The following is a 26,435-nucleotide window of genomic DNA, read 5'->3' on the forward strand; positions in this document are numbered from 1 at the left end:
ATTTACTAATTAAATTTTTGAAAATACCTGCTGGTGCCTGGCTCTCATTGCAAGACACTTTGATTTAATCAGTGTGAGATGTTACCTGAACACTGTGAGTTTTTAAAACTCCCAGATGTTTCCAATAGAGAGCAAATTGGGGAAAGCACCAGTTTAGGAGATGTTTAAAACCATTGCATACTTATTTTCTCACAAAATGTAAGTTAATTCTTTATTGTGGTTATTTCCATATATTTGTAGTATGTATATGAAACAATATTTGGATAAAACTATAAGATATCAATTAATCCATGATATTTCACCAAAAATGTACATAAGTGATGAAAATACACATTATATGGTGTCTCTCTTGTAGTGAATATACAGGGAAATACACGTCAATTTGACTAATAAATAAAGTTGTGGCTTACTAAAAATATTATGTCAGCACATACACATGTACACACAAATAATTATTAACCAGAATAATGGTTATTGACTGGAAATTATAGGGAAAGACATTCCTTTTATATCAGGTGACTCTCAGGCATCGACAACCTCACCTTTTCCCCACCTACACCGTCTTCTTCAGGTGTTTACATCAAACTGGAGTGAAACAACTGTTCCAGAAGCAGATGGCTAGAGTGGCTTGCAGGATGGTTGCTAGGGAAACCTAATACTGGGTTGTGACAGAAAGCCAATTCTCTCCTCCTATGCAGTTTTAGTTTATGGGTGCTCCTTAATTTATGGCAGGAAAATGACATATCTCTGAGATACTTCCAATTGCTAAGACTCTACAGGGCTGGGGTTCTGAACTTGGAAATCCATGGATGAGTTCCTGGTAGTAGGTAAGTATGTTTATACAAACAATTTAAAGGGAATAGAAGACATCACAACTCATTACATACTTAAATGTGTATGGGAATCACTGAATTTTAAGAACCACCCCTTTAGAGGGATAACTGCATTCAAGTGCCATTTTACAGACGGAGATCCTGAAGCATAAGAAAACAAAATGGCCATTTCCGGTAGAAACATTTTTTTTCCTACTTTATCCTTGAGTGGTTAACTTAGCTATTGTCAGGAGTGAGGAAAGTTAATATCTTTTATTCAAAACTATTTGCATGAATACTTATAGCCTATGGACAATTATCTAGTTGATTAGTCTGAACAGAAACAGAGGACCTCATAAAAAAACGAACTTCCCTCTTACCTAGACCTTCAAATAGTTTTTATCCCCCTGTCATTTCCTATCTTTGTAATTCTTCTAAAGTTCTGCTTTGTTTTCTTTCAACCACATACAGAATTTATTTTGTAGGAAAAAAAAAACCCATTAATGCTAAGAGTCCAAAATCTGCTTGCTCATAATTGTTATTCTATTTCAAAAGAGGTCATCAATGCATTTAATATTTAGACTAATGTGGACACCCAACAGGCTTTAATACCACACAGCGGGGCTTTTGTCTGGAACAGGGCATATGAGGCTACTCTTTTTCAGGATCTTACCAATAAATGCAAGTGGACCCAACTGAGGGTAGAAAGTGAGGTGGGGAAATTGCTATTATTATTAATTTTAGCTGTGCTTTCTGTTCTCCACTTTTTATCAAGCATGAATTCAAGAAAGATCAAATGAGGACATATCAAAACATCTTGACAAATCCAATGAACAATACATTAGAAATTAAATATAAACCGTTTAAACACATTTCAAATAAAGTGTACCAGCCATCATTCATACTTTACATTATGATATCAACATCACAAACACATAAATAATTTTTAAAAATTGTAATGATACAAATAAATGTATTAAAACACTTTATTATTTATTTATGTGTCCTTTATTAGGTTAAGGAAGGTCCCTTCTATACTTAAGTAGCTGAGAGTTTTTATTGTAAATGGAGGTTTGGCTTTTTATTTATTCATGTATTTACGTTTATTGAAATACAGTTGACATACAATATTATGTTAGTTTCAGGTTTATTGCACTGATTTGACGTTTGACATACATTACAAAATTACCACCATGATAAGTCTAGTAACTCTTTGTCCTGATACAAGTTATTACAATATTATTGATATATGCTGTATATTACATACCTGTGGCTTATTTATTCTATAACTGGAAGTTGAAAATGAATTTAAATGACTTAAGGTATATTCTTTCTTTCATTCTTTTTAAAAAATTTTATTGGAATCTAAAATATGATATGAATCAACAGATCTACAAAACAAAAACAAACTCACAGATAAAAAGAACAAACTTGTAGTCACCAAGGAGATAGGGGGTGTGGGGGAGGGAAGGACTGGTAGTTTGGGATTAGCAGAGGCAAACTAGTATATACAGAATGGATAAGAAAGGTCCTGCTGTATAGCACAGGGAACTATATTCAATATCCTGTGATAAACCATAATGGAAAAGAATATGAAAAAGAATATATATATATGTATAACTGAGTCACTTTGCTGCACAGAAGAAATTAACACAACATTGTAAATGTAAAAAACTATACTTCAATAAGATTTAAGGTATATTCTAAGAGAGGAGGGAAATTACCTGCCCTGAATCTCTATCTACATTTAATTATATTTACATAAAATTTGGATACTTATTTTCAAAAATTGGTTGGAATATAGTATTTAAACAAGACAAATGCACTTGGTTCTTAGAACTTCTAATTGAAAGTTATTTAGAGAGTTTGATACAGTTAAAACACTTCAACGTGGCGCTTAACTAAACTTTATATTTCTTAATTCTGAGCACTGACTTTCATAAAAAATACAAAAGAGTAATTGTAACCTAATAAGGACCCTGTCTTTGATAGATGCACCAAGGGCATGACCTGCCATTATGCCCACTCAGGTCAACCTCAGTGTTCAAGATGCAATCCCAAAACATATATATCAACTCACTCATATTCTATTGGCAATACATTACATTATTGATTTAATGCTATATGTTTAAACCTATTAAATCAAACCATACCAGGTTATAATGGTTTTGTTTGTTTGTTTCTGATTTGCCCCTAGTAAATTTCAAAGCCTTGTCCCTACTTTTTATGTGAAATACCAAATAACAAACCCAGTTAAAGGACAGAAATATTTTAGAACTCTGAGCCTCTTTGCAATTGCTAAAACTTTTATTTAAATACTGTTTTATGTGTTAGGACAAAAACCAGTCAAGGATCTTTAAATCAACCCCAATTCACATATTTACTAGAGATCTAAAAAAATAAGATGATAGCTTTCTTGTTGTCTTTAGAGGAAGATATTCAGCCATGGTATTAAATGTTTTCTATAAATGTACAGTCCTTTATTTCAGAAACACTTGTCTGAATTGCCAAGGCCTCAGAGCTATTCACTGCAGAGATGTGTGAGTGTGGCTGTTAGATGTTCTCAATGTGCATAATAATTTATTCCAGCATTATAGAAAAAAGTTTGTAAAGAAGTTAGCTATCAAGGTGATAGAAAAAAAATAGACTGAGTCATTCTTATTTTACTTTCATTTAAATCCATTGGCTATTTCAGAAAATGTATATAGTTCTGAAAAATATTTGAGTAAAAATTGATTCATTTTATTTACATAAACATGAGAGCAACTCTTGAACAAGAGTGAAAAATGACTAACTTTATGAGTATTATTATGTCACAGATTTTACTGATTATCTGCAACTTCTGAGCTGTGTGACCTTGAACAAGTTATCCAAACTTCAGGTACAATTTTCACTTAGAATATGAAGAAAGGTAACAGCACCTTCATCATGGTGTTGTGAGGATGAAATAAGTTAATATATGTCAAATGCTTGGGGCAATATGCACTCAATGTATATATAGTAGTGCTAATATATTTTATTGTTATATTATTATAGTTATATTATTACTATTATTAATGTGGCTATTTCAATACAACTAGGATGATTGTGACTCATTTTGTACAAACCATAATAAAGACCAAGAGAGACAAAGTATAATAATCTTAGTGAAGGTACATATGTTTCTAATTCTGTCCCAACCCGGATTGCTGCTATTATTCTTAACACCCACCCACACCAACACTTGTAATACGATATAAATACTGTGATTGACAGTTTACAAAGCATACATAATAATCTCATTTATCCCTCACAACAATTTGTATGCATAAAGTTATTATTAATCTAGAGCTGAGGAATACAAAGCTTTAAGTTATTGAGTGATTACCTCAGGTTGAATCATAGTGAATAGTAAAACTAAAATCAAAACCAGAGTCCCTCTATGAGGCTGGTAGTATTCTCATTTCAAAGCCAGACAAAGATATCACAAGAAAGAAAACTACAAGTCAGTATTTCTCATGAACGCATATGCAAAAATCCTCAACAAAATATTAGCAAACTGAATCCAGCAATATATTAAGAGGATTATATACCATGGACAAGTGGGATTAGCCCCAGGAATATAAGATTGGTTAATCAACCATTGTAATACACCACAGCAATAGCATAAAGGGGAAAAAATTCCACACGTGGTCATCTCAATAAATGTAGAATAAGTTGACCAAATCTAACACATTTTCATGATAAAAATACTCAACAAGGTAGGAATAAAAGGGAAATTCCTCAGTTTCACAAAGAGCATCTATGAAAACCCGTGGGTAGCATCGTACATAATGCTGAAAGACTGAAAGCTTTCCCCTTAAAATTAGGAAAAAGACAAGGAGGTCCACTTTCACCTATTCTAGTCAACACTGTACAGCAAGTTCTAGCTAATTAGACAAGAAAAGGACGTAAAAGACATCCAGATTGGAAAGGAAGAAGTAAAACTATCTATGGCAGATGACATCATCTTATATATAGAAAACTCCAAAGATTTTACACACACAAAACTACTAGAGCTAATGAGGAGTTCTGCAAAGTTGCAGGATATAAAATCAATATGCATATATCTGTTGTATTTTATACACTATCATTGAACAATCTGGAAATGGAATTAACAAAACAATTCCATTTAAAATAGTATTAGTAGGAATAAAATGCTTAGGAATAAATTTTACCAAGGACATGCAAGTTGTATTGACTGAAAAATATAAAATATTGTTGACAATAATTAAAGAAGACCTAAATAAGTTAAAAGATAACCCATGCTTATAAATTAGAAAACTTAATACTGTTAAGATGACAATATTCTGCAAACTGACCTACAAATTCAAATCCAACACAATCTCTATAAAAATTTCAACTGCCTTTTTTTTCAGACATGGAGAAGTTGATCCTAAAAGTCATATGGAATTGCAAGGGATCCTCAATAGCCAAAACAATCTTGAAAAAGAACAAAATTTGCAGACTCACACTTCTCAATTTTGAAACACACTATGAAGCTACAGGAATCAAAACATTTTTATATTGGTATAAGGATAGACATACAGATCAATGGAATATAATTGAAAGGCCAAAAATGAACCCACACATCTATGGCTAATTGATTTTCAACAAGGGTGCCAAAATCATTTAATGGGTAAAAAGAGCTTTTTCAACAAATGTTGCTGGGACAACTGGATATCCACATGTAGAAAAAAAAGAAAAGAAAAGAATTTGGACCCCTTTCTTATACCATATATGAAAATTAACTCAAAATAGATCAAAGACCTAAATGTAAAGACTAAAACAATAAAAATCTCAAAAGGAAACAAGGTGTAAATCTTTAGGGACTTAGATTAGTCTGCAGTTTCTTAAATATTATACCAAAAGCAAAATAACAAAAGAAAACATAGATAAATTGGACTTCATCAAAATTAAAAACTTTTTCCATCAAAGGACACTATCAAGAGTGTGAAAATACGACCCACAGAATGCGAAACAAATTTTTGCAAATCAAGCTTCTGATAAGGGTCTAGTAACCAGAATATATTTTTAAAAACTTACAAGTCAATAATAAAAATACAAATTTTCAAATAGGCAAATAATTCAAATAGATATTTTGCCAAAGAAGATACACAAATGGCCAATAAGAACATGAAAGAATGCTCAACATCATTAGTCATTAGGGGAATAGAAATCTAACCCACAATGAGTTACCACTTAATACCCACCAGGACAGTTATAATTTTTTTTTTTCCTAAAGTGTGGAAAAAAGCAATTATTGGTAAGGATGTGAAGTAATTAGTAAACTTACACATTGCTAGAGGTAATGTAGAAGAGTATAACCACTTTGGAAAACAGTCTGGCAATTCCTCAAAAAGTTAAATATAGAATCACCATGTGAAACAGTAATTCCACTCCTAGGTATATACCTAAGAGAACTGAAAACATAAGTTGACACAAAAACTTGTACATGGATATTCATAACAGCATTACATGTAACAGCCAAAAAGAGGAAACAATCAACTGCTGAATAAATAAAATGTGATCTATCCATACAATGGAATATTATTCAGCCGTTAAAAATACTGATATATGCTACAATATGGATGAACCTTGAAAATATTATGCTAAGTGAAACAAGGCAGAAACAAAGGCCCACATACTTTATGACTCCATTTATAGGAAATTTCCAGAATAGTTAAATCCAGTTGCCAGCATCTGGGAAGAAAAGTGAATGGGAAGTCATAGGGTTTCTTTTTGGGGTGAGGGAAACATTCTGGAATTAGGTAATGGTGATGGTTGCACAAGAGGAGAAATATATTAAAAACCACTGAGTTGTACACTTTAGAAAGGCAGGTATTGCACTGGCAGTCTCCTTCTTGGGAAGCCAATCTCCAGAGTGGCTGCAGGCAATGGACTGTTCTCAGAGAAGGGTACTGCCTAGAGTGGAGAAGCACCCCAAAAGTTACAGTCTGCACTTTACCATAGGATTTCATTGAAACTCATGATCTTTTTTCTACTCTTTGTCATTATTTTTTTCCATTTTAATCATTTTCCATGGTAAAAAGAAAAATAAAAACCTTTAGTTTACAGAAAGAGGAAGTGAATTAATCAAGTAGCATATTAGATAAAATGATTAAGTCCTTTCCAGACTAATGATTTAGTAATAGGCAATGGTATACTTACATATTCATGGTTTTATATCAACCAAGGTGACACATATGTACAATTTTTCACAAAATATATGCTTTTGAAAAGGAATTGCTCCCTTCAGTTCAACCCTGATCATCAGGTAGTGATTGCCAGTAGCTGCATACAACCTGCTGCTGTTGTCTGGGGTGACAACAAAGAATTAAACAATATTTATGCCCTTATATGCATAGTATAGACAAAAACGTTTATACCTGGGAGAATATAGAAGGAGATTGAGTTACTTTGGGGGAAACATCACCCTGAGGAGTATAATTGCAGGAGTTTCCCCTGCAATTCTGCTCTTCAACACTACCCTTAAAAATATTGTGTTGGCTGAAAAGTTCCTTTGGGCTTTTCCCATCTTACAGAATGGGAATATTTAAAATATATGATATTTATATAATTTTACAAATATGTTTTTTAAGAATCAAAACTTTCCATATTATGAATACTAATAAAGGAAACAGCTGATCATACTGAAAAGTTCTTGATTCTTTACTGTGGAAACAGTATAGAGTAATGGGAAAAACATATATGTTTCCGGAATTGGATCATGACAACTGTGCTGTAGGACTCTGCTACTTTCTAGCTGTGTGACCTTCGGCAAGTTACTTAACCTCTCTGTGTCTCATTTTATTCATCTGTAAATTTAGTATAATAATTCCTAAGACCTACCTCCTAGAGTTCTGAGGATAAATTGAGCTGGTGCATGTAATCAGCTTGGCAGAGCACTTGGCAGAAAGCTTGGCCGATGTAAACACGGATGAAAGCATGCAGTTCACATGGTCTCACAGACAAGTCACTTGCTTCCATCTGGTCCCAACTGTCTCTCTCAAATCTCCCCTAATCTGGTTATCACTCTTCATCCTTCAGTTCTGAGCGCAGGTAATATCTCCTTTGGATAGTCTTGACCTTACTTTGAGAGAGTACATGTTTCTTCTTGCCTTTTCAGACTTTTGTGGGTGTACTCCTAAGGACATTTGCTTTACTAAATTAAATTACTTGTTTACTCATCTATGCTTTTAAGGAGACAAAAACTTAATAAGAGAGGAACAGTGTCTATTCACGCTTGACGTGGGATAGGAATAGAGCAAAAGTTTCAGATATTGTTGAACATAAAAACCATGAGGGTAAAAGGTCAGACCTGATAACTCAGGATAGGAGGGATGAAGGAACGCAGAGAAACTTGTCTGAAATAAAACTTAATTAAAAGAGGGCAAAGGGTAAAAGAAGGATGGGAAGAAAAAGAAACAGAGGAGACAGAAATGTTTTGTAGTAATTGGTGACAAATGATTTTGTTAATGTCGGAGTCTTTTAGGGCAAGAGGTGATTTCATTCTCAAGAACCCACTTCAGAGTTACTCCTAGTAGTAACAAGTCATCAGAAGTCTCTTTCCTCCTTTTTATATGAAAAATATATTTCTAGGCCCCTTGTGATGCAGGGACTTTTCCAGAAATATCTAGCTCAAGGCCATATTGTAAGAAAATGTGGTTTTTGAAGCCTACAGATGTCAGATAACGTCCTGAAAAACTAATGCATTTTTTCTGTGAATCCGTCAGATCAGTACAGTCATTACTGAGAGTGCTCCAACTTGAAATAATGAATTTTCATTTCTTGAGGTAAAATAAAAATTTTCATTCTAACAGAAAAGACGGAAGGAAAACAACTTCTTTTCAAATACCGGAAATTCGACAGTGGGACAACTCTTTGTTCTTTTCTTTAGTTTAATCTTCAAAATTTACAGAGAAACAGAGACGTAAACTTCAAACATACTATTATTGTGTAGTCAGCCTTCCTCAAGGCAGTATTAAAGCAAGATGTTTGCATCCTGGATGATGTCTATTCAGACAATTAAATTTTTTAATAATACCCAGCTCCCTTCAATCCCCAAAACTACCACCTTCCTTTGGACAGCGGGATTACCCTACTAGTCTCCTACCAGCCCTTACCTTCAGACTCACCTTTCTCCAACTCATTCTCCACATCACTGCCAGGGATAGTTACACAAGCCTGACTTTTCACCTGCTTTTGCCCACATACTCCATGTTTTCTCCTGTTTCCAAGTCTTCACTCAGTGCTGTTCCCTCTGCCTGGACACCTCCTATCCTTAACCACTTAGACATTGCCTCCTTCTCTCCAAGGGGTCAGCTCAAGAGTGACTTTCCCTGTGGGGGAGCCATCCATTCAGTTCTCTCCAGGCTAAATTAGGTGTTCTTTCATGTACTCATGACACTCTGTGCATCCCTCTACCCTAGAAACTCACAGAGTGATTCTGTAATGATAACACTTCTAATTCACCATTGGACTGTGAGAGGCTTACTATCATTGAGGCTGGACTATGTCTTGTTGATCATTATGTCCCCAGCTCTTAGTTATGTGCTCCTGGGGACAAAGGAGATACTCAGGAACATTTTTGAAATGAACCCATAGTGTTATTATAAGGCTGCAAAAAGTATGGAAAATCTGGGACAACCCATACAATCTGAGATCTCTAAGCAACCTAACTACAACCACTGAGAGAACCAAAAAATCTGATTTAGAGATTTATTTTCCTTTTCTTTCTCAGTTTTAATATTCAGGCTACTGGGGGAGCTAAAATAAAAGTGACAAAAAAATTAATCTGGGTAGTTAAACAGAACTACTCAGACTATTGTGAGCTACATTTCTTTTTTTAAGGAAATATATTAACACTTAGAGTAATTAGTATGTAAAGCAAATAATATTCACATCACGAGATCATATAGCTTAAAATTTTATTCAACAAACATTTTCAGATCACTTTCTATGTAGCAGACACTGTTCTAAAAATATCAATTCATTTAATTCTTATAACATCCTTAAGAGGTCATCACAACAAATTTGGAACTTTCTTTACTGTCTCATGATATTGGGCTGGCTCTTTCTCCCTACATCCAGCAGAAAGATTTGGAATTGAAGAGAATAATATCTACAGAACAAAAAATTATTTTCAAATGTCCTAAAAGGTATAAAAGATCTAATGAAGGAGATCATATTAAAATGAGTCCTGCAATATTTATCATCTCTCTCTAATGTGCTTATAAAATGTAAAACAAATAATAATTTGAATATTTGAGTGAATTTTTGTATGGCATTGGAGTAGCATATTTAAAATAAATCACCTGATAAATCCTAGACAGCAGTATTCCAGGAATGGAATCCTTGCAGGATCAAGACAAATCTAGGCTTGTCACAGCATAAAGCAGATATCAGAACAATATCTTGAAAATATTCTCATTTCTCCTTATTGATACTTTTAGGAAAGAGTGATGATTAATTGCAGGTAGAAAGCTTAAAAAGATGGAAGTACTGACAAGTTGAAGTGCCACCAAATGAAAGCTAATGGCACTGAGTACATAGGAATAGCACACGGGGTCCATATTTATGGATTGTCAATGGCAAGGAATTTGCAGAGGTTAATGAATGCAAGTTGGAACTAAAGTTGCAACAACTTTCCCCATTTTGAAAAGAATAGTACAGGGAAGCGGAAAATACAAATATTAATAAATCAGAGGAACATATTATACCACAGGATAACGTTAGCAGATTTGTATCAATGACCATGAATGAAGACACAGAAGGCCTGCTTGTCAAATTTACTGATGACAGGAGGTCTAGAGAAATGGCTAATGCTTTGGAAAGAACATCAGTATTTAGGATGATTTGGTTAAGCCTCAAATTAACAAAATTAAATTAATATGTGCATTTACCATTTGGGTATCTCTACGTACATGCCACCTCTTCACCCAAGTCTTTTTGACCATCTATTTCTAATATGGCCTTTGGAATTCTCCACTCACTTCACCTGTTTGGCTTTCATCATAGCATTTGTCCCTTCTTCATATTCTTCTTAAGTAGTTATTAGTTGACTTGTTTCTAACTTCAGTAGAAAGTAAAATGCATGAAAGCAGTAACCTTGTTTAACTTGTATCTCTGAGTGAAATAAGAGCACTTAGTAAATATGTGTCTAAAAATAAAATGCCCATTTATTCCCTTCTCTTAAAAAGAAATTTGACTAGTGTGGATTGGGAAAATACCACAATAGTGTTTCTTATGAAACATGACACCGTCGAATGATGGAAGCATCAGGCTGGAGTCAGAAGAACTGAAGGTTTTGCCACTGATTCCTCACTTGACCTTTGGTAAACACTTAATTTCTCCAGGAACAGTTTCCTCATCTGCAAAACTGGGCCAAACTCTCAGGGAGTTTTAAAGTAAGGTGTGTGAAAGAATTTTGTAAACAGTAAAGAACAAAACAAATGTGAAGAATTATGATTGGGGGTGGGGGAGGGATCTTAAATAAAGACTCAGTATGAATCAACAGCATCTTGTGACTTTTGAAAAAATAATTAGATACAAACATTGGTTGCATCCAAAGAGTAGTTTACATTTGTACTGGCAAACCAGATCACTGTATTTCCTCCTAGCTGTATACCCTGCAGGATATTGACAACTGTCTAAAGGAAGACCAAGTGAAGGTAGGTTGTGAAGATAGTGTCATTTGAAAAACAATGGAAATAATTGGGGAAACAGTGAACGTAGGAAGCACGGAAGTGGGTGGGGGGAATTGTGACGCTTATGTGAAGGATTGTCACGTGGAGGATTTATTGCATGTAGCATCAAGATGTAAACTAGGAATTGAGGCTAAAAGACTGAGAAAGACAGGTGCTGGTTTAAGACCTTATTTTAATGTAAAGTAGAGTTTTCTAACCTCTAGAGCAGTCCCATGATGGTGGAGGGAGTGAATTGTGGTCACATCCAAACTAGGTGCAAACACATTAACAATATTATCAGAAGGCTTCTAATATTAAGCTGAAGTTTAAGCTAGATGATTCCAAGGCCCTTCCCATGTCCAGGATTGTAATCAATAATACTGACAATGCTCCTATCATGGTTATTGAAAGTGAAAGGATCAGGAACTCACACTCTAACAAATCCCAAAATGCTATCCTTAGAGACAAAATCAATCCATGAGAGAACAGCAGGTGACATCAGTCCTGAGTCAATGAGAAGAAAGACCAGCGTGGTGTGGGCTTCCCCAGAGAGAGCCCCTCTGCTTGTGTACCTCCTACTGAGAATCCGTTTAATGCTGTGGGGTATGTCAGTGCCGCCTCTGCTGGACAACATTAACTATGATCACATTTTTTACCCTTAGTGTCCTTCAAGGATTTGCTGCTGTATTTCACATGACACTTGCTGTTGCAAATACAAATTCCAGCCGTATATAGATACAGATATAGATATAGATATAGATATAGATATAGATATAGATATAGATATAGATATAGATATAGATATAGATATAGATATAGATAGATATAGATAGATATCTCCTTCTCCAGTTTGGGAAAAGGGGAGGAGGAGATGCCTTAAAGATTCAGCAAGTACTAGCTAAGTTAAGTTGGCAAAGCCAAGCAAATGTTAAATGACTTGCCTGAAATGACTTTTGCATCGTCCTGCTTGAGGAACACAGTGGCTGCCCCTCATTACTTTCTATTTACCTGTCCCAGACAAAAGCATCCGCAAATCCTATATTAATCCTGTGTTGCCAGGCTTGCCATGTCCACAGACCTACACAAGTCTGTGTTTACAGAAACTGCACTTGAGAAATGCAGGAACAAGAAAGAAGTAGAAAAGAGGGAGATGGAACCCACGGAGAAACAGGTTAATATCATTTTCACTTTTTTTTTTTTTTTTTTTCCTTCTTCAGCCCCAGCTCTCCCGGGCGCGGGAGGAGGCTGTGGGCTGCGAACTCCGCGCTGGAATGAGGAGTCATTGAGCCGGAGCCGAGGTAGCAGTTTCCCCTCCCGGTGTCCCTCCTGCAGCCTCCAGTGCCCGGTCCCTGCATGCTCAGCCTCCTCGCCTCCCGGTGCAACATCGCCTGCAGACACAGCCCCGCCGGCGTACGAGTTGCCCGGCGGGCGGGAGACTCGGAGGCATTGGCTCCGTAACTTTTCACGTCATTTTCTGCTCCTGAGCCCCTGGTCGCCTGTCCGCGCCTCCTCACGCCGCAGACCGCGGCGCCCATGGGGCAGGGGCCGAGCCGCTTGCAGCACTGAGCCGACCCGGACTGGAGCCCGTGATGTCCGGCACCAAATTGGAGGACTCCCCCCCTTGTCGCAACTGGTCATCTGCTCCGGAGCTGAATGAAACTCAAGAGCCCTTTTTAAACCCCACCGACTATGACGACGAGGAATTCCTGCGGTACCTGTGGAGGGAATACCTCCACCCCAAAGAATACGAGTGGGTCCTGATCGCCGGCTACATCATCGTGTTCGTGGTGGCTCTCATCGGGAACGTCCTGGGTGAGTGTCCGCCGGGCAGCCCCAGGCAGGGGCTGCCAAGTCCACGCACCCCTGGCTGCCAAGACCCCTCCTCCCCCCAGGGATGCACACAAAGAGGTGGCTGCTCTCGGGGTGGGGTTATATTCAAAAAAAAAAAAAAAGTTTTCTGATTTTACGAACCAGGACCGAGCCCTGGAATGGTGATCCCTTTTTCTGCAGGGAGCCGCGGGGAGCCGCGTTGCCTTTGGGAGCACCAAGGTTCCAAGCGCGGGGCAAGGGGCAGAGGCAGGGCTCTCCAGGTGGATTTGCTGGAGTGCGGGGGAATTAGTCATCCTTTTGTGTAACGTGGCCGAGTGTTTCGGGGGTGGGGAGAGGTCGGGCTGGCAGGATGAGAAGCTGTGCCCCTTAGGAGCAAGCTCTCCTGGGCTGTGGAAGTCACAAAGGATTTGTGAGCCCGGTACAGTGCCCTTTGGCGAGGGGTTGAGGCTGTGTCCAGAGGTGGTAATGAAAGGGCAGGGAGTGGGAGGAGAGGCAAAGCAGGGAGGTGCACTCATGCACTGAAGCTGAATTAAACAGGAGTCATGCCGGGAGCGAGCAAGGAGGAGGGGCCTCTGAGAAAAGTACCAAGGAGATCGCAATCATTCATCCCTCCGTCCATTCACTCATTTATCCACTGTACCCATGTATTTTCCAGAGCATGCTTGTTTCCAGGCTCGGGAAATATTTGCAGCTGATTTCTTGTTTTCCAAAGACCAGACCAAGCTTTGTGCTAGGTTCTCACTATTTGTCCCTGTCTAGGTTGGTATGCAAACATAAATTTCCTCTCCCACTCCCCACCTCTGCACAATTTCTGAGGGTTGAAGAAGTGGTGCCGTGGCTAGATGGTGGCTGTGGTGATGGAGTGTATTAGGGCAGCTGGGAAATCCACTTAAAAACAAACAAACAAACACACACAAAAAACCAGGGGCTTTGGAAGGGAGGGACGATTGAACATAAATTGTGAATGGAAGGAGCATGCACCTTGATGAATGGAGAGTAGGAGGCGTTTAAATGCAGAGAGCAGTGTGGAGGGAATCTCTGTGGAAAATGACAGGAGATGGGGGAGGCTAGGAGAAGATGCTCTTGATTTTCAGTTACAAAAAGGGGGAGAAGATGAGTGAGGTGGAATAGGCTGGGAGGTGTTGAAGTCCAAAGTAAAGACTTTGTAGCTGCAGTGGAAGATGATAAGAGACTTATCAGGCTCTCAGCGCTAGCCTGATTTTTACCTTCTCTCCCCATATGTGTCAGTCTGGGTAAGAAGCATTCAAAGTAGTCCCTCGCCAATTCAGGAGGCAGAATAGTTGGTAGTATGTGACTGAAAGGCATTCCCGAGAGAGCTGGTAGAATATTATTTGACAAGAAAGATAAGAATCCTCTGAGAACTGTAGTTGGCTCTGTCTATATATTTTTCAGGCTATTTTAATTTTGTTGCTGTTTTTTTTAAAGGCAAACATAAAGGAAATCTTTTGAGGAGGCAGACAAGGTGAAAAGTGGAAATACGCATGGTTAGGACCAGTTGTAAGGATAAGTCTGTTAATCACAATGCTTTTCTTGTTCCCCTTCTCCTTGTCATCCATGCTTAGAGTTATAATAATTAAGATACATGGCTACTAGCATAGCAACATTTCATTGCATTATGCTAATACTTAATGATAAGTGAATAATCAAAATTGAACATCTATGAATACCTACTCTGTGCCAGACTCCTTACCATACACTCTCTCACTTAACCTCAGAGTAACCCACATTTGACAGAAGAAGCAAGACTTGGAGAAATGAAATGACTTATTAAGGAACATCATTCAGATTCAGTTCCATTTCTTCTGACCTCAGGTCCAGAATTCTTCACTGATATTCCACTCTAGATTTAGAAAGCATATAGAGAATTAATTCTTTGTTCCCAGTGTCTGCAAGCCTATTAAATGTATTTCCTTTCTCCCTTGCATCTATGCCCACTATTAATAAATTACCATGAGGGGTTAATGGTTCTGTGATTCTTTCCAACAAAAACCCACTGAGGGAGGAACGTTATTGCATTGCAGTAAAATTTTGACGTGTTTTGCAGGAATAGCTACAAATCATAATTATTTTCCTTCCCTAATCGTATTTTAGACTTAACCTCTGTGATAAAATTTGCTCCTTTTTGCTGTTATTTTATTCTGGCTTGCACAGACCTGTGATGCATGGTCTTCATATCCTAATTGCATAGTTTAGGGGTGCATGTTTGCTAGCCTGAGGAGTGTTTTAGTCTCAAGAAAGAAACATCTCTAGAGTAGATGTTTCATAATGTCAAGTGAGAGAGCACTGTCCACAGCCCCAAGTGCTGAAATGTCCAATTTTATTCAGCTTAAAAAAAAAAAAAGATATACTCAAAGCTCTTTGTTTTCATGAAACTGACAGCTGTTTTCCTCAAAACTGAATGACACTGAAATCCTCTCTGGCTGAACTGAAACCCATACTCTTTGTGGACATATTCCCTGAAAGTTGATGAGGTTTAAGTTTGACATTTAAACAAATAAGCAGTGTCATTACTCACAGACAACTTCCTGCTCTTTGAAGTCACTGTCAAATTTGCAAAACAGATTAGATTGAGAATTGCTTTTTTGCCCCCCTGGTATGTCATTTTATGCAGAGAATGACAGGACAAGAAATCACATTATTTATGCAAGATAAAAGAGTCAACATTGGGTATGAAGGTGAAATACCACCGTGTAAGCAGTGGATGTAATCACTGACCCTTCAGGTCCGCTTACCACTTGTACTTTCATGTAACTGACTACTTGGAAAATCTCAACCTTGTTGAACTTACAAATATAGTGTAATCAGTTAGAAGTCATTACTTCCACAATGTCCTTTTGTGAGCAGAATGACAAGGTCTTGATCATACCCACCTATTCTTCCGCTCTCTATGGTGCCTCTCTCATTATATACCCTCCCCATTATCAGATGCTTCTTTCCCAAGCTAGAAAGCAGTTTATTGGAAAAAATGTTGATAAAAGTCATTCAAAATAAGGCAAAAAATTACATGCAATTTCATGATTATATGCATCCTAATAAAAACATATACACGTCTAATTATAGAATTTTAAATCCTAGGAAGGAAGATGGGACAGGTTCTTTCTGGAAACAGTGTTTTTCCAGTATCTTCAAAATTATGTCACATATAACCTATTCCTAAGTATGTCTTGTACTTTAGCCAAGTAGATGCATTCAGTTATCTGACCAGTACATTTTGAGCAATGTTATGTTTTTAAAATTAATGTGTGTAGGGGGAAAGTTCTTGGGGACACTCAAGGAAATATGTTTGATGTCATTCCTACTATTCCTTTAGTAGAAACTGGATGGAGAGATGGGTTCTAGTCAGTTCAAGTGTTAAACATCTGGACGAAATGAACAATTCTCTGCTTCTCTTACTTCCACATTCAAATATATGATTTTCACCTGGAATGCTTCTATCTTCCCTGTTGTCATCTTCATACGAAAAAATGAGGAGAGCAGTCAACAAATGACATCAGTCCAGCTGTGCTTCTCACTTCTTATGTGGCATTAGCAAGTTAACAAACTCTCTGAGCCTGTTTTTTCCAACTGAAAGTTATGGTTAATAATGCCTGCCTTGACTCACAGACACAGAGAATAGACTTGTGGTTGCCAAGGGGGAGAGGTGGTGGGGGAGGGATGGATTAATGGGAGTTTGGGGTTAACAGATGCAAACTATTATATAGAGAATGGATAGAAAACAAGGCCCTACTGTACAGCACATGGAACAATATTCAATATCTTGTGATAAACCATAGTGGAAAAGAATATGAAAAAGAACATCTATATGTCTATAACTGAATCACTTTGCTGTACAGCAGAAATAAATACAACATTGTAAATCAACTATACTTGAATCAAATAAATTGAAAAAATAAAAAATAAAGCCTGCCTTATAAAAATCCTATGAGGATATATATGTGAAATCCTCTACAGAGATATTTAGAGGAGTACACACAAATATATATAATTTTTTCTTTTCTTGACACAGTAGACACTGAATGCCAATTTCTATCTCTTCATTCCCACTATTGAAATCCCTTCTTGATGTGGTTGGTAGACATCCTGTTCCTCCATGGCCAGTCTGTAGCTCTGTAGCTCTTTATGGCCTCTACTCTGGCATTTTTCTCAATTGAGTGTTTTCATAAAAGCTGTTAGTAACATGGTGTTGGCACCTGTTACTCTTCTTTTCCATACCAGCTCCACCCACTCACCACAATCAGATGTTTAGCGCATCATGCTGACTACTTAACATTGCCTTCCCACCTCTATGTGTAAGTCATTCCTAACTATCATGATGATTTTCTCTCTTTCTCTCTGTTTACATTTGCCTGCTCTAGGTTCCATTAACTCAGAGTTTCTGAAATGTTAGCTGGTCAGTCTATCACTATTGATGTTTTAAACAGCGTGCCCGTACACACACACAGAGATAACATATTGATTTAACTCAGTTAAAGCACACTGCCCATTAATAAATGTATCCAATAAGAGTTAAACTAAACTGGGTAGGTGGGATGGGGGGAATACCTGGAATAGGGTTGCCTCTTACAGAGCTAATCGTATGCCCCAGACATGGCAATGGCAGAGTTGCAAGTTCCCGCTGCTCCTAAGTCTGAGACCTTTCTTTTCTACTTGTCCCAAAGCCCATCTCAGCTCTGTGGGTCTTTTAAAACCCACCCTTTCCTACACAGGAAGCAGAAAGAGGTTAGAGATAATACATTACTGATCTCTGCCAAGACCTGATAGAAGTCATGAACAGTAACCATAAAAGGTAAGATTAGCCACTAAGCTTTAAACTTGTATGATTTTAGTTACAGAATGCAAAGCATGCTTACCTGAATAAGAGTTAAACTGACACCTCCACATTTTTAGCAAATCATAGCCGCTTAGTTTTTCCGGGTAAAATAAATCATGTTTTCAACTTGAACAGAATCTCAGTGATAACTTTTTAAATGGCTGTCTCATAGATAACAGCAACATTTACCATGGGAAGACAATAATGAAATAACATGTGCTACTGATAATTTAAATGGAATGGGTTTTTTCTATATTTGAAAAAAAAAGAGGAAAGTGAAATAAATGAAAATGTTACCAATGTATAAGACAGGCTAAATCTAACACTCAAATACAAATACATGAAGTTTTTAGAAATTTTATTGATTTTATTAGGGCATACATATGTGTTTTATATGTTTATGTGAAGTTTTATTAGTTCATATTTCAGAACATATTTGCAAATCATCACATACTACAGTTACGTTAGCATTCCAAAGTCCCTGAATTCTTACTCAGCTCCTCAGATTTCAGGAGTATCCACCACTGGTGTTATTTCACTGGTGAGAGACGACCTTTCCATCCTTCTTCCTGTAGAATTCTGACATACTCCCCAACATTAGGGATGCTGGCTCTGTTGAATAACGTCTCACTGGTGAGGTCCAGTTAATGACATGTGATAGGTGAAACAAAGGGTAGTTATTCATCTCCAACTCCTCTTCTTGCTGCAAAGGAAAATGAAGAATATTTATGGAGTACTATATGCCAGGTCTTGGAAGCTAGGTTCCATGATGAATATATATGTTTCCTTGATGCCTCATGACAAACTTATAACAAGGAGATTAATAGCTTTGATTTACAAATGAGAAACATGAATCCAAAAAGCTATTTTAACTAGTTCCAAAGTTTAGTCAGACTGTAAGTATCAGCACTAGGTTTCTAATATGGATTTATCTGGTTCCATGGCCCACCTTTGTCATCCTGACTCTGTCCCATGCTTCTAATCCTGACCAAGAAAAAGGAAAGAAAAGAGAGAATGGGAATGTTACTGAGGTGTGCCCTCCAGACGATCTATGGAGCTGTGCTGGCCGGTTGCCATGCTATTCCTCTGATAGACTATAGTCCTTCAGCTTGGAGGATGAGCTCATTTGATAAGTTAATCAAGGTCAGGCTAGAGTTACTTTACAAGAGAAAATTTCAAGGTAAAAATAAGTGTTGCCAAAAAGGCTTTTGCCTGTTCAAGGGGGGTGACTCTCTGGATAAATGTTAGATAATTGTGGCCAAGGATTATTTTGTTACTTAAGGTGCTGTCTTTAGAGACCATTAAAGACTGAGGACGTAAACATTTATTATCTCAGATAACCTAAAGATTGTTTTGTTCCTCCTTTGGCTTCCAAACCTACTCACATTTTTTTTCTTTTTCTGATGGAATTAATGTTAACTTTTTAAAAAATCATAAGTTTCTATTGATTTGACTGCATAGGTCAATCATTATATCACATAATACTGCTCCTGGAGCATAATGGTATTTTATATGTCCAAAGAGGCATTACCCATAACACCATAAATGAAATGAACTTTAGACACTGACAGTGGAACACTTTGAGAGGCTATTGGATGAAATACATGACATATATGACCAGTCTTTTGGATAGCTGACTCTTAGGACTGAATTTATTCATTTCACCTTTGTTCCCAATGAGAGATCATATCTTGACCAAGTAAACGGGTTGGATATATATTTAAATACCATTAAATTTTTTTCCATTTGAACTGTTTCCCCATAAACAAAAAATCAAAACTATTCAGAATAAATATGTACTCTATTCTTGAAAATATTTTTGGATTACTATCACTGAGTCTTTTCCAGTAATTTGCTTTCAATATCACATACATATGAACAATATTTAATGTTTAAATATTATGTTACTCTTCAGAAGACATTGTTACATACATTGCCTCATTTATTCTTCAGAACAATCTAATGAGGTAGGTTGTATTTAGTGTAAAAATTTACGTGCCTGAAATGATTTGAAATCAATTTAAAAGAAAAGTTTGACTACATAGAAATATCCAGGGATTGTGTGTCTGCTTTGGAAAACCTTACGAGCATCCTATATTCCAAGAAGTCAGGGTAAGGATACTAACTCCCTTTGTCTGACCTTTGGCTACAATGTCTTTGGTACCTGATTTTGTCAACATTCTGAGTACAGACGCACATTAACCAGATTTACAAAATTGGCATATAAGTAAATAAATAAATAAATAAATAAATCCAATGTTTTAATTTAAAATAAGAAGTTAATTCTTTTTTTTTTTGATGTTTTATCTTTTTTTCGATGTCTTACCTTTTTTTCTTCATCTTTACTGGAGTATAATTGCTTTACAATGTTGTGTTAGTTTCTGCTGTACAACAAAGTGAATCAGCTACATGTGTACATATATACCCATATCCCCTCCCTCTTAAGCCTCGCTCCCACCCTCCACATCCTACCCTCTAGGTCATCACAAAGCATCGATGTGGTCTCCCTGTGCTATGCAGGAGCTTCCCACTAGCCATCCACTTTACATTTGGTAGTGTTTATATGTCAGTGCTACCCTCTCACTTCTTCCCAGCTTCCCTTTCCCCGCCCCGTATCCTCAAGTCCGTTCTCCACGTCTGTATCTTTATTCCTGCCCTGCCACTAGGTTCATCAGTACTGTTTTTTCAGACTCCATATATATGCATTAGCATACAGTATTTGTTTTTCTCTTTCTGACTTACTTCACTCTGTATGACAGACTCTAGGTCCATCCACCTCATTACAAAGAACTCAATTTCTTTCCGTTTTATGGCTGAGTAATATTCCATTGTATATATGTGCCACATCTTCTTTATCCACGCATCTGTCGATGGACACTTAGGTTGCTTCCATGTCCTGTCTATTGTAAATAGTCCTGCAGTGAACATTGTGGTACATGACTCTTTTTGAACTATGGTTTTCTCAGGGTGTATGTCCAGTAGTGGGATTGCTGGGTCGTATGGTAGTTCTATTTTTAGTTTTTTAAAGAACCTCCATACTGTTCTCCATAGTGGCTTTATCAATTTACATTCTGACCAAAAGTGCAAGATGGTTCCCTTTTCTCTACACCCTCTCCAGCATTTATTATTTCTAGATTTTTTGATGATGGCCATTCTGACTGGTGTGAGGTGATACCTCACCATGGTTTTGATTTGCATTTCTCTAATGATTAGTGATGTTGAGCATCTTTTCATGTGTTTGTTGGCCATCTGTATGTCTTCCTTGGAAAAATGTCTATTTAGGTCTCCCACCCATTTTTGGATTGGGCTGGGGTTTTATTGACATTGAGCTGCATGAGCTGCTTCTATATTTTGGAGATTAATCCTTTGTCACTTGCTTCATTTGCAAATATTTTCTCCCATTCTGAGGGCTGTCTTTTAGCCAGGTTTATGGTTTGCTTTACTGTGCAAAAGCTTTTAAGTTTCATTAGGCCCCATTTGTTTATTTTTGTTTTTATTTTCATTTCTCCAGGAGGTGAGTCAAAAAAGGATCTTGCTGTGATTTATGTCAAAGAGTGTTCTTCCTATGTTTTCCTCTAAGAGTTTTATAGTGTCTGGCCTTTCATTTAGGTCTTTAATCCATTATGAGTTTATTTTTGTGTATGGTGTTAGGGTGTGTTCTAATTTCATTCTTTTATATGTATCTATCCATGTTTCCCAGCACCACTTATTGAAGAGGCTGTTTTTTCTCCATTGTATATTCTTACCTCCTTTGTCAAAGATAAGGTGACCATATGTGTGTGAGTTTATCTCTGGCCTTTCTATCCTGTTCCATTTATCTATACTTCTGTTTTTGTGCCAGTAACATACTGTCTTGATTACTGTAGCTTTGTAGTGTAGTCTGAAGTCCGGGAGCCTGATTCCTCCAGCTCTGTTTTTCTTTCTCAAGATTGCTTTTGCTATTTGGGGTCTTTTGTGTCTCCATACAAATTGTGAAATTATTTGTTCTACTTCTGTGAAAAATGACATTGGTAATTTGATAGAGATTGCATTGAATCTGTAGATTGCTTTGGATAGTGTAGTCATTTTCACAAAGTTGATTGTTCCAATCCAAGAACATGGTATATCTCTCCTTGTGTTTGTATTGCCTTTATTTCTTTCATCAGTGTCTTATAGTTTTCTGCATACAGGTCTTTCACCTCCTTAGGTTGGTTTATTCCTAAGTATTTTATTCTTTTGGTTGCAGTGGTAAATGGGAGTGTTTTCTTAATTTCACTTTCAGATTTTTTGTTGTTAGAGTATAGGAATGCAAGAGATTTCTGTGCATTAATTTTGTATCCTGCTACTCTACCAAATTTACTGATTAGCTCTAGTTGCTTTCTGTTGGCATCCTTAGGATTTTCTCTGTATAGTATCATGTCATCTGCAAACAGTGACAGTTTAACTTCTTCTTTTCCAATTTCGATTCCTTTTATTTATTTTTCTTCTTTGATTGCTGTGGCTAAAACTTCCAAAACTATGTTGAATAACAGTGGTGAGAGTGGGTACTCTTGTCTTGCTCCTGATCTTAGAGGAAATGGTTTCAGTTTTTAACCATTGAGAATGATGTTGGCTCTGGGTTTGTCATATATGGCCTTTATTACCTTGATATAGGTTCCCTGTATGTGCACTTTCTGGAGAGTTTTTATCATAAATTGGTGTTCAATTTTGTCAGAAGCTTTTTCTGCATCTATTGAGATGATTGTATCCTTTTTATTCTTCAACTTGTCAATACGGTATATCACATTGATTGATATGTCTATATTGAAGAATCCTTGCATTCCTGGGATAAACCACACTTGATCGTGGGTTATGATCCTTTTAATGTGCTGTTGGATTCTGTTTGCTAGTATTTTGTTGAGGATTTTTGCATCTATGTTCATCAGTGATATTGGCCTGTAGTTTTCTTTCTTTGTGGCATCTTTGTCTGGTTTTGGTATCAGGGTGATGGTGGTCTTGTAGAATGAGTTTGGGAGTGTTCCTCCCTCTGATATACTTTGGAAGAGTTTGAGAAGGATGGGTGTTAACTCTTCTCTAAATGTTTGATAGAATTCTCCTGTGAAGCCATAAGATCCTGGGGTTTTGTTTGTTGGAAGATTTTTAATCATAGTTTCAATTTCAGTGCTTGTGATTGGTCTGTTTATATTTTCTATTTCTTCGTGGTTCAGTCTTGGAAGGTTGTGCATTTCTAGGAATTTGTCCATTTCTTCCAGGTTGCCCATTTTATTGTCATGTAGTCCCTCATGATCCTTTGTATTTCTGCAGTGTCAGTTATTACTTCTCCTTTTTCCTTTCTAATTCTGTTGAGTTGAGTTTTCTCCCTTTTTTTCCTGATGAGTCTAGTTAATAGTTTATCTATTTTGTTTATCTTCTCAAAGAACCAGCTTTTATTTTATTGATCTTTGCTATTGTTTCATTCATTTCTTTTTCATTTATTTCTTATCTGATCTTCATGATTTTCTTCCTTCTGCTAACTTTGGGGTTATTTTGTTCTTCTTTCTCTAATTGCTTTAGGTATAAGGTTAGGCTGTTTATTTGAGATTTTTATTGTTTCTTGAGGTAGCATTGTATTGCTATAAACTTCCCTCTTAGAACTGCTTTTGCTGCATCCCATTAGTTTTGGGCCATCATGTTTTCATTGTCATTTGTTTCTAGGTATTTTTTGATTTCCTCTTTGATTTCTTCAGTGACCTCCTTGTTGTTTAGTAACATATTGTTTAGCCTCCATGTGTTTGTATTTTTTACAGATTTTTTTCCTGTACTTGTTATCTAGTCTCATAGAGTTGTGGTCAGAAAAGATGCTTGATATGATTTCAATTTTCTTAAATTTACTGAGGCTTGATTTGTAACCCAAGATATGCCCTATCCTGGAGAATGTTTTGTGTGCACTTGAGAAGATAGTGTATTCTGTTGTTTTTGGATGGAATGTCCTATAAATATCAATTAAGCCCATTTGGTGTAATGTGTCATTTAAAGCTTGTGTTTCCTTATTTATTTTCATTTTTGTTTATTTGTCCATTAGTGAAATTGGTGAGTTAAAGTCCCTTACTATTATTATGTTACTGTTGATTTCTCATTTTATGGCTGTTAGCATTTGCATTATGTATTGAGGTGCTCATTTTTTCGGTGCATAAATATTTACAATTGTTATATCTTCTTCTTGGATTGATCCCTTGATCATTATGTAGTGTCCTTGCAATAGTCTTTATTTTAAAGTCGTTTTTGTCTGATATGAGTATTGCTACTCCAGCTTTCTTTTGATTTCCATTTGCATGGAATATCTATTTCCATCCCCTCACTTTCAGCCTGTATGTGTCCCTAGCTCTGAAGTGGGTCTCTTGTAGACAGCATATAAACAGGTCTTGTTTTTGTATCCATTTAGCCAGTCTGTGTCCTTTGGTTGGGACATTTAATCCATTTATATTTAAGGTAATTATTGATATGTGTGTTCCTGTTACCATTTTCTTAATTGTTTTCAGTTTGTTTTTGTAGGTCTTTTCCTTCTCTTGTGTTTCCTGCCTAGAGAAGTTCCTTTAGCATTTGTTATAAAGCTGGCTTGGTGGTGCTGAACTGTTTTTACTTTTTCTTATCTGTAAAGCTATTGATTTCTCCATCAAATCTGAATGAGATCCTTGCTGGTAGAGTAAACTTGGTTGTAGGTTTTTCCCTTTCATCTCTTTAAATATATCTTGCCACTCTCTTCTGGCCTGTAGAGCTTCTGCTGAAAGATCAGCTCTTAACCTTTTGGGGATTCCCTTGTGTGTTATTTGTTGCTTTTCCCTTGCTGCTTTTAATATTTTTTCTTTATGTTTAATTTTTGTTAGTTTGATTAATATGTGTCTCGGTGTGTTTCTCCTTGGATTTATCCTGTATAGGACTCTCTGTGCTTCCTGGACTTGATTGACTATGTCCTTTCCAATGTTGGGGAAGTTTTCAACTATAATCTCCTCAAATATTTTTTCAGACCCTTTCTTTTTTTCTTCTTCTTCTGGGGCTCCTATTATTCAAAATTTGGTGCACTTATTATTGTCCCAGAGGTCTCTGAGACTGTCCTCCATTCTTTTTTCTTTATTCTTCTCTGTGGCAGTTATTTCTACTATTCTATCTTCCAGCTCACTTATCTGTTTTTCTGCCTCAGTTATTCTGCTATTAATACCTTCTAGAGTATTTTTAATTTCAGTTATTTTGTTTTTTACTACTGTTTGTTTGCTCTTTAGTTCTTCTAGGTCCTTGTTAAAACTTTCTTGTATTTGCTCGATCCTGTTTCTAAGATCTTGAATCATCTTTACTATCACTACTTTGAATTCTTTTTCAAGTAGTTTGTCTATTTCCTCTTTATTTATTTGTTCTTGTGGGGGTTTTTTTCTTGCTCCTTTGCCTGCAAGATATTTCTCTCTCTTTTCATTTTGTCTAATTTACAGTATTTGTGTTCCTCTTGCTTCTCTTTTCTGCCCCTGGTGGTGAAGTTAGTTCAGTGGTTTGCATAGGCTTCCTGATGTGATAGACTGGTGCCTGCATTCTGGTGGGTGGAGCTGAGTCTTTTCCCTCTGATGAGCAGGACCATGTCAGGTGGTGTGTTCTGGGGTGTCTGTGAGCTTAGTATGACTTTAATTAGACTGTGTGCTGATGAGTGGGTTTGTGTTCCTGTCTTGTTTGTTGTTTGGTGTGGGGTGTCCAGCTCTGGAAGCTGCTGGCAGTTGGGTGGAGTTGGGTCTTGGATTCAGATAGAGGTCTCCGTGAGAGCTCTCAGAGATTAATCTTCCCTGGGGCTGGGAATTCTTTAGTGGTCCAGCATCCTGGACTTTGTTTTCCCACTCCAGAGCCTCAGGCCCGACTTCTGGTCGAGGAATCAAGACCCTGCAATTTGCTCATCCCAGCAATAAAGGGGATTTAAAAAAAAAAAAAAGAAAGAATGAAAAGACTAAGAAAACCCCCGACAAATGGTAAAAAGTAAAATCAAACAAACAGAAAAAGAAACAAGGAAACATGCACACACACAAAAGAAACAAAAACAGAACCAAATAAATCAAAAAGCAAGAGACCAGCAAAACAAAAGATCCCAAGGATGAAATCAAACAATTAAAAAGAAAACTGACAAAAACAAAATACTAAAAAACAAAACCAAAGCAGAGTGCCAACTGAAGAAGGAAGCAAAGAAACAAAACAAACTGAAAAAAATGATAAGAAGAAAAAGAGAAAGGGGAAAGAAGACAGAACAACAGAAAAGCAAAATAAAAA

The 26,435-nt window shown here is 36.8% G+C and overlaps 1 protein-coding gene across 2 annotated transcripts in view; it reads left to right on the forward strand.

The window, feature by feature from the left end:
- Window positions 1-13,100: 13,100 nt before the first annotated feature.
- The window catches only part of HCRTR2 (hypocretin receptor 2), a 111,969-nt gene continuing 98,634 nt past the window's right edge, over window positions 13,101-26,435 (forward strand). The window contains exon 1 of one of the 2 annotated variants that reach the window (XM_036869501.1): window positions 13,101-13,330. In XM_036869501.1, coding sequence (XP_036725396.1) covers window positions 13,108-13,330 — 223 coding nt within the window. In that variant the 5' untranslated portion in view covers window positions 13,101-13,107. The remainder of the gene's footprint in view (window positions 13,331-26,435) is intronic. The other variant, XM_036869500.1, reaches the window with a different exon arrangement.

The sequence above is a fragment of the Balaenoptera musculus genome, chromosome 11 (assembly GCF_009873245.2).
Source record: "Balaenoptera musculus isolate JJ_BM4_2016_0621 chromosome 11, mBalMus1.pri.v3, whole genome shotgun sequence".
In the NCBI taxonomy this organism is placed as follows: Eukaryota; Metazoa; Chordata; class Mammalia; order Artiodactyla; family Balaenopteridae; genus Balaenoptera; species Balaenoptera musculus.